At 41.0% G+C, this 15,182-nt stretch overlaps 3 protein-coding genes across 4 annotated transcripts; all 3 read right to left on the bottom strand.

Annotated features, from left to right (window-relative positions):
• Positions 1-3: 3 nt before the first annotated feature.
• On the bottom strand, positions 4-3,360 carry LOC100703795 (putative nuclease HARBI1). Its single transcript, XM_003442812.5, has 4 exons — positions 3,082-3,360; positions 1,285-1,833; positions 1,027-1,187; positions 4-594 (listed from the first exon to the last, which is right to left on the bottom strand). The coding sequence occupies exons 1-4, from the start codon at positions 3,244-3,246 to the stop codon at positions 153-155; spliced, it is 1,317 nt and encodes a 438-aa protein (XP_003442860.1). The 5' UTR covers positions 3,247-3,360; the 3' UTR covers positions 4-152.
• Positions 3,361-4,282: 922 nt separating this feature from the next.
• On the bottom strand, positions 4,283-7,039 carry tpgs1 (tubulin polyglutamylase complex subunit 1). Its single transcript, XM_005477234.4, has 2 exons — positions 6,407-7,039; positions 4,283-5,318 (listed from the first exon to the last, which is right to left on the bottom strand). The coding sequence occupies exons 1-2, from the start codon at positions 6,742-6,744 to the stop codon at positions 4,670-4,672; spliced, it is 987 nt and encodes a 328-aa protein (XP_005477291.1). The 5' UTR covers positions 6,745-7,039; the 3' UTR covers positions 4,283-4,669.
• Positions 7,040-9,594: 2,555 nt separating this feature from the next.
• On the bottom strand, positions 9,595-14,948 carry LOC100704062 (inositol-3-phosphate synthase 1-A). Of its 2 annotated transcripts, none has more exons than XM_005477233.3 (11): positions 14,665-14,948; positions 14,293-14,417; positions 14,050-14,211; positions 13,269-13,398; positions 12,669-12,862; positions 12,432-12,581; positions 11,646-11,864; positions 11,344-11,508; positions 11,144-11,257; positions 10,416-10,633; positions 9,595-10,286 (listed from the first exon to the last, which is right to left on the bottom strand). In XM_005477233.3, exons 2-11 carry the CDS (start codon positions 14,404-14,406, stop codon positions 10,091-10,093), a joined length of 1,662 nt encoding a protein of 553 aa, XP_005477290.1. In that variant the 5' UTR covers positions 14,407-14,417; positions 14,665-14,948; the 3' UTR covers positions 9,595-10,090. The 2 variants fall into 2 exon arrangements, with proteins under 2 accessions (XP_005477290.1, XP_003442861.1); XM_003442813.5 differs by having other exon boundaries at positions 14,752-14,948.
• Between the last annotated feature and the right edge of the window lie 234 nt (positions 14,949-15,182).

Raw genomic sequence — 15,182 nt, 5'->3', positions numbered from 1 at the left:
AAATTCGAGAGCCGAATAAAAATTTTAATGACATAAATTTAAGTAAAGTTAGGTAAATATTAAAAAAAAGCAACAGATTGAGATTCTTATTACAGTAATCCAGTCATGCTGGTAATGTAACAAAAGGTGTAATTGCACATGGAAAAAAACATTCAATTATTTAGCTTATTTTGCTCTTCAAAATAGTCACAGAAGAGCTGCCTGACTTCCTCAGCATTACTTTGGTTCATGCTAGTAGACAGAAGCTGTTTGTGGCTGGGTTGGGGACTCTCTGCCTCGGCCACCTCCACCTGCCACTCCGCTTTAAATGCGTCCCCATGGGACTCGCACATGTTGTGCAGAATGCAGCAAGCTAGGATCATGGTGGGCACCACGTCCAGTCCGCAGTCGTTCCTCTTGCTGAGGCACTGCCAGCGTGCCCTCAGCCTCAGCAGCGCCTCCTGAGACACGCGCAGCGCTCGGGCGAGCCGTCCATTAAACAGCTGCTGCTGCTCCGTCAGTGCCGTACGACTCGCCGTCCTGCCCTGTTCCTCAGGATAGGCCTTCATCAGCCAGCTCTGGAGCGGGTAACAGGCCTCACCCAGCAACACATACCTGGATGTGATAAATGAGTGTCATTTATTTAATGCCCGGAACACCTGAAATACACAAAAACACTCAACACTACTACATTTTAATTTGCAAATCTGCATTATTTTTATTGGCCAGCAGGTGGCAACATTAAAACGATGTGCAGTTGTACAGAAGTTTATAGGAAAACAAGCTTAGGTTTCCTTTGCCCTGTGACCTCAGTAAATATAAGTCAGAAAAGAGGATTACAGTGTCCTTGGGTTCAAAACATCAATATGGCAACAATAAAAATACTCAGTTTGAGCCCTTATAGCAACATTTCACCAACTAAAGGATGACATCACAGTGTCTACATTTGCTTATTACACAAAGGCTGTGTGAAAACCTGACATACATAAGAAAAAACCCAACTTGAATGCCTGAAAAATGTGACTGACTTTCTTCTGGTAACTTTACCTGAGTGATTTTCCCATGAATGTAGGTGGTGGGGCAGGTGAGAGTCCACCCTCAGCAGCTGTTGCCCATAGCGAAGAGTTCTGTAAGATCTCAGCTGGATCTGTCCCACCTGGGAAACTGGCACATACATCCCAGAAGTGCCCCTGACCGCTAACAGCCACCTAAAACAGTGAAAGCACACAGAGGCAAATGGTTGGATTCTGATTGGATAACCTGCTAGCTTGTACCTGCAGTGACATAGCTGGGCGCTTTTGTCACCTGTGACATGACTGAGAGCCAGCCGGCAGGGTTGGCGTAGTCAGACGCGTTGTTTGATGGGGTGATAATAGCTGTGTGGAGTGTTGCTATAGCAGCGACGCAGTGAGGGAAACCCCAGTGAGACAGGAACAGCTGAGCTGAATCCTCCAGCTCCTGCTCACCTGGCGATCGGAGGTAGATGGAGCTGAGGAGCGCCACGATGGCGTGACACATGTCTCTAACGCACCTGCACACGGTGGACTTCCCCACACCGAACAAGGCGCTGATGGTGCGGTACTCGATGTTGGATGCCAGGCGCCACAAAGCTACAGCTACGCGCTTCTCCACCGGCAGCGCCAGGCGGAAGCTGGTGTTCTGTCGAGCCAGGCGGGGCCTCAGCTTGTCGCAGAGGTAGAAGAACGTCTCCCGGTTCATGCGGAACTTATCCAGCCAATCAGAGGGCTGGAATTCTGTCATGACAACCCGCTCCCACCAGTCTGTGCTTGGAGTGGTGGTCCAGGGGCGAGTGCGGATGCGGGCATTGGAGCGGATACCTCCCGCTATCATCATCTACAGAGAAAAAGATACATTTTTTTTTTAATTACTTCCCTCTGAAATATCCAGAATCTGTCACATTTTTAAACATAATTTTGGCTTTTTTGATCCCAGCAGTAGTTATTCAATCAGATAATTTTTTGAATTCATATTTACCACAAAGGTAATTTTAGTGATCTATTAAGTCAGTACCTTTTTGGCAAGCCCCTTGTTTTAAACATGCTGCCATTGATAAAGCAGAAAATTTGAGGATTTTGTATTCTTGGACTCATGTAATTATATATCAACATTTAATATGGTTTTGGCACAATCAAATGTTAATACCGAGTTTACCCATGTAACAAAATATTATTTTCCAGTAAATTATGCAATAACTGGGGAGACATGAAGTTGGTCCTAGTGATGAAGTTTACAGATTTTTTGATAGTTGTCAAATTTAAATTGTTGCTCATTTGATATACAAATGCAAATGGTGAAGCAGATTTTTTTTTTTTAATATAAACTATAAAGCTTATTACATTATTATTACATAACACATTTATTAGAGCATCACCCAATGTAAGTTTATGTCACAGCTATGCTACATTAACAGTACTGGTAAATACCAAAAACATAGACATATATATACTTTTAATTTCCTGCAAGGGTTAATCCACCAATATGCACAAGCTCTTTCATCAAAATGATCTATTTACTTTGTAATGTTATACTAACCAGAAATTCTGAGTTACAGATGGCAAAAAACCAAAAAATAACACAAAAAACCTTCTTGTGTCAGTAACAATCTTCCATACTTGTACTTGTTTTCAGTGTAATGTTGTATATTTGTAGATCCCAAGATAATATCATCAAGGTTGCTGTGATATGTAAAATGTATCTGTATAGGTAGATATAGAAATTTCCCAAATAAACCATAAAAACAAAAGTTTACAGGGGAAAAATCCAACAGCTGGTATCTGCATATCTAACTGTCTTTTTTTAAAATGAATTGTGAACATTTCAGAAAATTTAACACCCTATTGAACAAGAACAAAAACTTGTATATAACAGACCTAATTTATAGCTAATGGACAGCTTTTAGCAGCTTGACTGTGGCTGATCTGACATATTTTCAAGTTTAAATGCAGGTGTGCCCACAGTCTCTGGTTTTAGTGCTTTTATATGACTGTAAATGTGAGATTTAAGAGTTTTGAAGTGTTGTGCGTGTACAAGATATTGGCTTTGACATGTTATTATTTTAAGCCCCTATAGAGGGGGACTGACCATGAGCATCCTCCTCTGTCTCTGGAAGAAGTACTGTCGGTGTCTGATGCGTCTTTGGATCTCGTTGCGTCTCTGAATGTTTGCGTCGTTTATGTCTCTCATGCGCTTCAGCAGCATGTAAGTCACGAGAAACATCAAAGAGCGCAGCTGCTCCTCCTCTTCCATTATTCCAGCTTCACCCGGGAGGCGACACTACTGCGGGCAACATGTCAGCCTGGTTAAAACACAGCCTCTGTCATTCCATTTCCGTTTTCTGCTTGTTTATGTCTGGGTGTGAGTGGTGCTGCCATCCAGTGGCTGTCAAGACGAGTAGCGTACTGCACATCTCTCAGTGCTGATGAAGCTCTGTATATTGTTTTAGCATTCAGTGATGAAACAGTGATGTAAGCATCTGACAGTCTTCGAGACTGACAGAAACTGGTTATTATTAAATGCGTTAGGTACTAGAAACGGATTCCTCCCAACATACCTCTCAGAATATAAAAAACACAAAGGAACACCTATAGGTCATTTTGTAGGACTCGGGCAGTGCTTCTCGTTCCTCATCACATACAAGACCAGATACCAGTATGGTTGATGTCTGCTGTTAAGCTCTCCTCATGTAAAGGCCAGTCTCCCGATGTCTCTTCCACACTCTTGAAACTTTACAGAGAGACATGGAAAACCTTCTTTTGACCTGTGCAGCATGAATCCAAGTACCATCTCATGCTACCACTAGGAGCGTTGATAGGAAAGATAAGGAGAGTGCAATAGTCTGTGGTCACCACCTCCAAAATATTTCATATTAGGAGTTGTCTTGTTGCCACTCTGTGCAACTGTTGCAGCTTTCATTTGCACCAAAGCAGGTGAAATGGACTCACAGTGGTTTATACTTCCTTACTAGACAGAATAATAGCCCTGAAGTTTAACTGACTTGGTCTTATAATCTTATGCACTGTGTTGTCTCTCTACACTCCCCAGTGATCTTTTACTTTGTAATTTAAAAGTTCATTTAACATCAAACCTCTTTAATGTGTAGACGGCTTATTTGGTGCTTTACTGTTATCATCTGGGAATGTTTTCTCTATGTAAGTCATACATGATGAATGATGTTATATTGTGTATACATTAAACAAAAATAGTTCAGTACTACCCTAAATGCTTCATCCTGCACTGCTTTTTGTGTTCAGTATAACTTCAGTGAATGACAAAAAGTGAGCCATTTAAAAGAGGACTATTTATTACAGCAGTGTTTATTTCACCAGTAATACTCGCTGCTCCAAGCATTTCAATAAATAGGTTCAAAAACAGTGACTCTCAGTCAGAAGAAATACTGATTTCGAGGAATAGGAACTCCTCTTTTGCAAAAAGAACTCCTTGTCATCCATACACCAGTGTGCAGTTCCTCAATAGTGCTATGAATAGTGAACAAACAACATGTTTTCGACTGGACTTGAGTGTAATGTGAGCCTTAAGAGGAGATGATGTCTGTGCAGGTGTTTATTACTGGATAACAGTAAGGTTAGAGGTTATAGAAGGTGAATATAAGCGAATCATTTACATGTGGATATGCTTTAGATACTTGTACATTCTTCAGTCATACAAAGACTTAGGACACAACTTTAACTCGAGTGATGAACAACTCTGCAGCTGCGTTTTCAAACTCTTTTGCATCCATGTTTCCGCCAGGCCCCCGTGTCTGTGCACCAGCCATGGCCTGAGCCAGCTTGCAGGGAGAGATCTTGGCACTGGCCTCGAGGTAGCGGATAGCCTTCACATTAGCTTCAGGGCAGGAATTCACTTTTGTGTTTGCATTGGCACAGTAGTTTGAGTCAGAGCCCTGGGAAGTCTCTAGCGCTTCTTTCAAGGTCCCCAGTACGGCCATGCACAACGCCCGAGAGGCAGTACCCTCACCTGGGCAGCACACCTCGGCGTAAAGCCTTTGAGCCTGTCGGATGTAGTCTGAGAAAACGGCACACGTGAGCACGCCATGACGGAAGACATCATAGGGGACGGCTTCATGGTCGTGACAATGGAGGCGTCGCAGGAGGGGAGCAGAGGTGGATGCAGGGACTCCACCCTCGCTGCACAGGCATTGCAAGGTCTGAGTGTAGAGGCCGCCTCTTACTCCTCCTCCTCCGGCGGGGCTGTCGGTGCAGGGGCCATCGGGGCCTTCAGAAAACTCTCCTGCACATGTTTGAGGTCCAGTGAGGTTTAGGAGGTCGTAGGCCACACGGACATTGTTGCTGAATGCAGATCTGAGGAGAAAGGTACAATAAAAGAGATCAAATTATTCTTTAGTCTGTAGCAGAGTTATTATAGTTTCATATTTTCTGATTAGTTTTTATTTTTATTTCATTTGGATTCTTTGTTTTTAATTCAGTTTAGTTTTAGTTAGTTTCCAGAGTGGAAGTTGTTGTCTCAGTTTAGTTTTTAGTGTTTTAAAATGTTTGGTTTAATTTACTTTTAGTTTTATTTTTAGTCTTTTTAATTATTATTTTGTGGATGGCATATGTCACAGGAAAGACTCAGGGAAAATCAGTACAAATATTACATTAAAAACATTTTTGAAAGCAGTTGACACACAGTCTCATAGACATCCAGACTCTGAATAAACATGCCTATCAGTGCCTCGTCAGGCAAGTTGTAATAACATTTTACCAGACTAATAAAACTAATGATATTTTCTCTATATATTTCTTTTATTTTAATTAATTTTCCAAATTCACAAAATTGTTTCAATTTTGTTTAGTTTTCCTTTCATTTTATCACTGACAGGAAATAAATCAGGAGAGAGATGATAGAGCAGTTTCTTATGTCTCTAAACCAGAACACTACTGGGGGCTTTAAGGACTAATGAATATGCAAATAATGAATATACAGCATAAAAAGAAACCTGTTTCTGGAGAAAGATGACTTTTAAAATATCAGTTAAAATATAACTACTTCTAAAGCTGCTGATTAGAGCTTATATGGGGAAGAATGTTAATGCGAGGAACAAATTCTTTTGACATGTATGTTCCACCGTGTTGCTGAAAAATATACAGCGTGTTGTCCATTGCCATACTTTTACTTACATTCATTTGTTTTTAAAATCCCAAAGGGAAAAAAATCAAGAGAATAAAAGAGAACATGAGATTCAAACAGACTATTAAGCATTAGTCAGTCTGATAAAGTCTGATAGAGGTTTTTCCCATAAAAAATAATATAATATAATAGGTGCTCTTATAAATGCTGTTTTTTTTATTCTATGTTTGAAAATTCAACAGTTCTCCGTCAATACACACTGCTTTCATCCGGATTGCTGTCGAATATAAGACCATAAACCTCTGTATTTTGTCCGGACCTCTGGGAGTGGTGGGCCAGCCGCAGGTGCCACAGAGCCCGGTTGAGACGCTGCTGCTCCTGCGCGCCTGCGCTCACAGTGCCGGTGTTCACCTGCTCCTCGTCGCCGCAACCACCCAAGCCGGCGGCTGTCACGGATGCGAGGTTGCAGAAGTGGTCTGCAAGGAACCCGATGGGATCGTCTGATCTGGCTTCGACCATTTTGAGGATAGCCCCGCGGAGCAGGTCTCCCACCCCTGCCTGCGATAGAAACTCCCTGTCGCTGTCCGATTTGGTGGCTTTACCCGCGGGCATCCCCGGAGGATTAACCCCGGACCGGCGTTTCTCCTTGTCCGCCATTGCTGTTGACGTCCCGTGTCGCAGCAACGGCAGCGGAAGTGATGAAAACCCGGTTGGCGTTCAAGAAAACGTCACAAAAAATGAAACCACCCCTTTGTCTGGCTCGTTGTGAGGTGAAGCGCGCACAGAGGGGGACTAAAGGCTTCTGAGCCCAGCCTAAATCATCGCCTGGTTCACCTGAAGGTTTCCCTTACTCTGACATGATGAAATGTATAGAACCAGCGATATTAAACTTTTAGCGTTTTGTGAAAACCTCCCCTTTTTCAGTTTAAACCTACCACCTGACCTCAAACATTTAATAATAGCAGCTGTGATGAAATTATTTAAACAATATACAAGTCGACTGTTTATTCTACCATTCACATCACATCAAAAGGCATTTTTAAAACAAAAATATAAACATATTCAAAAAAAATATTAAATTAAATTCCACATGCACATATTCAGATGTGCAAAATTAGATGCAATTAGATTGAATTATTGAAAGTAACATTTATGCAGTTTGTAATTAGCAAGTTAAACTTCAATCAATTCCGAAACTTCAGTCAAAGAAACAAAAAGTAATGTACTCTAATAGTTTAACGTGATTATCAATTTAATGAGGTGCCATCCTCAAGAAGAGGGTACATTTTCAGTTGGGTTACATCACTGGAATTGTGATTTCCATCACATTATGTATTTACCATTATTATAAAAAAAAGTGATGGAGGTGAGTGTGGTGGGAATTACATTCCCTTACAGAGCAGGTTGTCTACTATTTTACTAACTGGAAGTTCAGTTGTTTAACCCACAGCTCCTCTAGTTTGAACAAAGTATCATTGGGAAAGATACTGAACCCCGAGTTGCCCCCGTTGCATCCATGTGAGTGTTATCATGCATAGGAAAAAGGCACTTATATGATTGCATGTGTGAATGAGACCTGTGGTTAGAAAATCCTCTGAGTGCTTATATAGAATGTAAGTAGTGCTTTAAATGTTTATTTTAGAGTTCATTTTGCTACTGGTAGGTTCAAAGGAGATATCAGCTGTTTAGAAATGACAGCCAACAAAATTATTCTTGATGTAACTGAAACATTTGGCTTGATTTATTTATATTCAAGAAAATATATAGTATATTTATATTATTTATTATATATTTATATTTATATTTCGGTTCCTTCAATGGATGTGACAAGAACAGAAGTCACATGACTATTGCTGTACTCACCGAGCATACAAACCCTCAAAAACGTCCTACATTTTGCACAGTGAGATGGAAATGGCAGTGACCCAAAGGGACATGTTTGTTTTATGAAAATACAAAAAATGCTGATATATATTAGAACAAGTGATGCAGTTTATTAAAATAGATGTGCATGTATTCTTTTTATTTAAAGATAAGATTAGTTCACCAATAAAATTTTTATTTTTCAACACTAAATGTCAAAAATATGGCTGTGGGGCAAAGCAAATATAACGAAACATCACATAAAAAGTGTAGTTTTATGTAGTTTTTCATATTAAAAAATAGCAACTTATCTGTGATTACATTTTTTGTGCTTTGCTTCATATATTTAATGGTACTTTTGTATTTTAGTGCATGTGCAGCAGATTTGAATTTACTTTGGCTTTGCGCTAATCCACACAGAGGTAAAAGTATACATACCCGCTCAAAAATAGACTAATATTTCGATAAAAATTCCAAGCAAGTTGAACACTTTTGGCATTATTCAGACTTGATCTTTGGCCAGTCTTCTCAGCAGAAATGGTAGAGTTCATTTAAATTGGTTGGTAAAGAGAGACTTGAGCATAGAACTGAAACTCTGGATTTACTGGTAAATCTACATTCCTACTCTCACCTGTGGTAGTGACTGAAAGGATGTTGTGGATACAAGCAGAGGAAATCAGTCTCCTTCAAATGGTGGCTGGACTCTACCTTAGAGATAGGGTAACGAGCTTGGTTATTTGAGAGGGACTTGGGAGGGAGCCGCTGCTCTTCCACATCAAATGGAGCCAGTTGAGGTGATTTAAGTATCTGATTAGGATGCCTCTTGAACACTTAGGCAAAACAGCTTGTCCTACAGGGAGGCAGTTGCAGGGCAGACCCAGGACTGGAGAGATTCTACATCTCTCAGCTGGCTTGGGAACAACTCAGTGTCCCCTTGTATGAGCTTGAAGAGGTCAGTGGGATGAGCGAAGTCTGGGCTTCTCGGTTTAGATTTCTGCCCCCGCGGTGTGAACCTGGATAAGCATTAGGAAAGACTGGTGTTTCAGCAGTTTCTGTTTCATGGCAGGCTTGAGCCTTAGTTGTTCATGAACATCTTAACCAGTTTCCTCTTATGTGAGGGTGACAGTTTGGACCTTTGTCAAGATCTTAGTAAAGTGGTGACATGTCTAAATAACTTGGTTTAAATTGTAGATCTAGGAATCAGCGGTCATTCTCTCCCCAAAGGAAAGGAGATAGTAATCAGTTTTGTTTGTTTATTTTTCTGTCTGTCTGTTTGTTAGCAGTCTAACGGCCCGAGTTTTTAAGATATCATGTTCAAATTTTGTATCATGGTAGATACCAATAACATCTCAAGACGATTTTTGGTGAAAATCAGGTCGAGGTCAAGGTCACACATAATGTGAAAATCAGTACGAATCTTTTATTTATGGATTGTCTTTCCAACTTGTGAAAATCTACAATTTTACTTCTTTAAGCGTTAAAGAGTTTCTTGGTCATTATTCTGAGTATTGTATTAGGCCTTGGCCAGGTCAAGTGTGTATGTGAACTTCTGACCATAGCTATAGACATTCTCTGTTTTTAATCTATATAAGTTATATGTATAAGTATATTTGAAAATCCAAAAATGAATGACTCAAGACAATGTAGGTTCAGATGACACCATTCAGGAGTTTATTGTATATAAACAGTTCAAGACACTACAAAAAAAGTAGTGATAGACTGCACTGTTGTACAAAAACAGTAAGGTAAAAAAGATAGTCCAGTGTAATGTTAATTTAAATAACAAATACAGCAGGTACTACATCCGTTTTTCACAGAAACAGCTGTTTCACAGATAAAAGATAGTGTACAATGTGCAAATGTAAATTACTTTGAAAACTACTGTGATTTAAACACAAGCAGTTAGAAAATTTACTCAAGTTTACTATTGTAAAGTTAATACTTTAAAATATGTAAACAAACTAACAAACAAACTTGCCTTTTTAGGGCCCATGTAAGTGCTGTACGTGGGCTTTATAAAGCATACTGAAACTCAGTAAATCTAGTTAACTAGGCCAAATTGATGTCGCAACAACAGCTTAATCAATGAGGGAACTACTTCTTTTGATTCAAAGTTCAGTTTAGTTCTGCAGTGTTTCAGTTATAATGCACATGCTGTGTGGTCCATGTGTGCATATACGCCATTTGTTAGAGGAATGTGATTTCCGTTGACTAAGGGAACTTTCTTCAAAGAAGCGACATCATTGTTGACACAGGTTTCATGTGGGGGCAGGAAGTTTCTCTGCAGCTTGTGCTCCAGCAGCATGTGGTTCTGAGGAGGAAGACCAAGGCACGCCCTGAAAAGAAAGGAGATAGATACTGTAACTAAATGTAACTGAGGAATATCAATCGCCTCATTCCTGAAAATGCCTCTGTTGAGTCAACATGCAGCCTTTTAGACACAGAAATCAAAGCAATCAACTCACCTCATGATGTTCTCAATGGAGGACCTCTGGCGGAAAAAGGCATTGACAACTGGAGTTCCTGATGGGACAAGAGGAGCCTTGCAGAGGAAGGAGAGCAGTGATAAGACGCTGTGGAAAGACTGGAAGCTCTCTTCACCCTGGGGCTTTACAGTCACACGCTGGCAAAGCTCTGTCAGCATCACCAGGTCCAGGATGATTGGGGTGGCAAGTAGAGAGTCCTGTTAGAGAGGAAGCAAGAAGAAGTGAGTGAGCACTGTGTACTAGAATTAGAAGGTATACATATGTACAGAAGACAAACACCATTCTTTTTAATGATTGGACCAAAATATATGTGCAACTTTGAACAATAAGGTAAATAATCATAATCAAAACCAAAATAATTTTGTATCATAATTAATTAGTCATAGTAACACATCTACAGAAGATTGGTGCAGACTATCTGTTGGTTTCTAAAATTGTCTGTCAATGTAGCTTTTTTTTGTACCAGTAGAGGGAGCCAAAGTTCTGCATTAAAATATACTCCATTACATTTTGTTGCTAAAAATTATTAATAACAAGTCAAAAATGAACCCAAATGGACTGAATTAGTGGAAAATACTATGCTTGTAAACATAAACAAAATAGATGTTATGTTTTTGTGTAGGGGGGGTGAGGAGCTTCATCTGTTGATCAATTCAGATTTGGTGGAACCTCTTTGTTTCCGATGCTGTCAACAGAAACAGACTGACCTCACAGGTATTGTGCAGCGCAATAGTGTTGATCCCTCCCATCATTATTTCAGAGGTGTATTCATCCATGGCACGCTTGCTGTCTCCCACATATGGGACATATTTGATAACCACCTGAAAGAAAATAGAGGCAGTCTGTCAGCTGATGGCTGTAAATACTGAGCTTGTCATCTGTCTGTGTTTGCGTCGCTCTCACTTACACAGTGGTCAGGTTTCTCTCCTGGCTCGTACAGTATGGGGTTGGACTGGACCATGTCGTCCACCACATTGCTCTTAGAGATCTCTTTGGAGCGGAACTGCTGTGGAGCCGACAGGTTTTTCCCATCGTTGTTGCCAAGGTGATTGTAGCTGACAATGGATGTTGGCTGTCAAATGCAGAGAAACTTATTAAGTTGTGGTTTATAAGATACAGTTACACTTTAATTATATATACCTGTAATATAACAGATGCTAATTCTCTTTGGAGAATTCAGCCAAGTGACTCAGTCTCATTAATCCTCACCTTGATGCCTGCACTGACCAGGAAATCCACCAGCACTGACTTGATCTTAGTCTGACCAGACTTGAAGTCATCACCGCCGATGAACACGCCTCTCTGCATGGCTAACTCTATTGCTCCTGGGACAAAAGTGTTCTGTGGGGAGCCGTTGATGTAGGCGCAGCCCTCCAGTATACTGGCCACTGCAAACAGAGTGGAGGGGGAGACCTCTGCAGCTCCGGCCTGATGGATGAAGGGAAAGCAAAGACACGATAGCTGTTACTGAGCATGTCATCATATTACGCTTAGTAGAAAAGCTTGACTACAGTTCCCCCGAGACTCTTTACATCACCTCAGTAAAACATCTCTCTTGTTGACTTCATGACTATCTTAAATTGAGCTATTTGCTGAGGATCAGAAGTCTGTGAAATAGACTCTTATCATTGCTGACAGCAGTACAAGCATGCTCAAGGAAGAAGATAAAATAAGAACTTGGCCAAGAGGGGCGAATCATAATTTTCTTTCCCCTGATCTAATATAAAAGGAATTGCTGTCTCTTTCAGACTCATTAAGACATTTCATTTACAAATCCAAAGTGTGTTAGAAGGGCTAATCTTTTCATCCTCTAAGCTTCATTAATCACTAAATGTAATGAAGGATTACTGTTTGGTCCTAAGCATTAGAAAGAAATTAAAGTTGAGTGGGTGATTGATGATAACCACCGACCACCAACACAGTTTAAGTTGGCTCATTATTGTGATTTGCACTCAAACTTGATTCTGGATTTATTTTTATGGCCATTGATCTCACCTGGATTGCAGCCAGCAGGTTCTTGGCAGAGTCGTTGACCCCTGGGATGATATCACAGAAGCGCTCGGTGTTGGCGGTCCACAAAACAATGACTTTGTCCACACCACTGGCCTGACGGAAGTCTCTTATGTCAGCTCTAATTCGCTCCATCTGGAAGATCATGTACTCTTTGAGACAAATTGCAAGAGAAAAAAAGTAGACAGATGAATAAAAAGGGGAGTCAGAGACTTTTATTACCTGCTCCGCCATGGTGCCAGTGAGGACATTGTCTGCGCGACTCTCCTGATTTGCAGCAATGAATTCTGGAATGTAGATCGATGGTCTGGGTTTCAGGGAGCTCATGTATGGTCGCAGCTGCTCTTGTAAAGACCAGTCAAGCACCTGGGCTCGCTCCATTGCACTGCCTAGATCCAATGAAGATATATCCCAACCTAACAAAAAAAAAAAGAGGGAGAAAAAAATTATTTTTTCAGAACTAAACAGGAAGGCTCACTTCTTTCAGCATTCCATTTTATCCTAAACTAGATTCTAGCATCTCTAGGAAAGTGCTGGCTGTGCATGTGCTTCCTATAACATCATATGCACAAGTCTGTAAGTAATCATGTTAAATAATCATAATAAATATTGACCAAAATAACTAATAATTTACAGAAGATCGGTGCAGTAACTATTAGTTAAAACCTTCACCTTATGGAGACTCCCTATCCCTCTGATATGTTCTGGGATCGGTTTTCACAGCTGTCAACACTCCTGTACTTGTCTGAACTTTCTCTCACACCTACACACCCCAGTCTTAAGTGTGTACACCCTGAGCCGACTGTGTGGAATTGTTCTTACCATCAAACACAATGTCGTTAGGGTGCACCATGGGCAGGAGGTCCCGGAAGGGCACGTTAACCTCGCCCTCAAGCCCTGATCCCAGACAAACAGTAGAGGACTGCAGCAGGGAGCCGAAATAGTTCGCTTTCTGAAGGAAGAGAAAGCAAAAAGAATGTGCTTTTATTCTCTGTATGGAATGTAATCCCCTATTTTTAATGGTTATTATATATATATATAAAGTAGTAATAGCCAAAAATATAAGGAACCAGCTCATAAATATTACTACTGATGTCCTTATAAGGGAAAATCCCTAAGTAAGTTAAGCCTTTAACCCTCCATTGAACATGTCAGTATAATCAGCTTATAATCAGGCTGTACTTCTGCAGCAGGGGACATACAGCACACTGTGTTTATACAACAGGACAAGAAGATTTGCTATTCATTCTGTAGTGGTAGTTTTCACATCCCGTTATAGCGTGCTGCTGGAATTCATTCGCTCTCTTAATTATTTGTATTTCTTTTATTATTAAATTGTTATTAAATTGTACATACTTAGCATATGTCATATTTAATGAAATCGATTTTTTGTGCAGCATGCAATCTATTTCAATGCAATAACTCACAAAAAGTTGATTGGGAGGAGTTATTGTGCTGCAGGAACATCATATTACATTTTCTATTTGGTAGGCTTTTACTAATGTGTGGCTTCTTCATTTCAAATAGTAATACCATAAAAAAAAGTCTATGCAAATCCTTCCGGAGCATACACATATGTGCGTATTTGTGACACCCGTCTCACCTTTACTCCGTTTTTGGTCTTCCAGGTAAGACCCATTTTGTTGGCCAGTACGGCCGCTGTGACTGTGGTCCCGTTATTGCCTCCCCAGCCCACCAGCATCACTCCCAGCCGAGGCACACGGCGCTCGGTGCGGATCGTCATCTCAGTGGTGCGGGGGGTCACCTGTAACGGACAGAGCACGGGTTAGCTGGAGGCTAAACGCGCACAGACGCACACACATTACCATAAATGTAAATCACTTACCGTGACTTTGTTCCCATCTCTGTGCACCGACGTTGTCTGGTAGGAGTACTGAGCCTCAATGTGAGAGTCAGTGTACTTCACATTAGGGCTGTTGATGTGAACGTTCACAGACATGGCTGCAGAGTCTGAAAGAAAAGAGGAGGAACAGTTGCATCATCTGTACACGGAAATGAACCTAGCGGCAAGCTGCCGTTCACTAACACATCACATTTAATCGACGATACTCGCACACATGCTGAAAACGAAAATTGGGTGTTATTATTATAAGCCTGAGAGTTCTAGCGCTTTTTAAGAAAAGCCTAACGGACCGGTTTTTTCTCCTCTGCCCTCCGATAGACAGCTGGTAAACTTTCTACGAAAATCCTAACAAACCTGTTTTTGTGTTTGGTCGTTCGATGGTGGAGCAGTCAAATTAAGTTCAAGTGGGAAAAAGTGAACTAAACCGGTAAACTCCCTCACCTTTGCACGGAATAAGTGTTAAGTATCTAAAATGAGACTGCTTCCCGGCTTATCGCTGACAGCTCTTCGCTTCAACCACTGTAAATTTCCGCTCTCTTTAATTTGAAGGGGCGTTTATCGTCCTCGTCCAGTTGGTGTCAGCCACGAGCTCGAGAGGTTCCCTCGTAGGACGACTTCAGTGCCACAAGCCAATCCGAGCGCTCGGTCGCTCTTTTATAGCTGATGCTGAGGGAGACGTCTGAGGACATCAGCAAATGGCCGGGCTTGTTTCCACTCACGTTTCTTTACATGAGGTGAAAAATTTCCATTCTGGAGAGTTCTCGGTGAAACCACAAAGCCCGGTGGTGAGGATTTGCGGGTTTATAGATGTTTCTCGATTTTCCTGCAGCGTCCAAGTATTTTTCCATAACATGTAGTGGAATAAAACAAAG

This window comes from Oreochromis niloticus, linkage group LG19, assembly GCF_001858045.2.
Source record: "Oreochromis niloticus isolate F11D_XX linkage group LG19, O_niloticus_UMD_NMBU, whole genome shotgun sequence".
Classification (NCBI taxonomy): domain Eukaryota; kingdom Metazoa; phylum Chordata; class Actinopteri; order Cichliformes; family Cichlidae; genus Oreochromis; species Oreochromis niloticus.
This window is presented reverse-complemented; position numbering and strand designations above follow the sequence as displayed.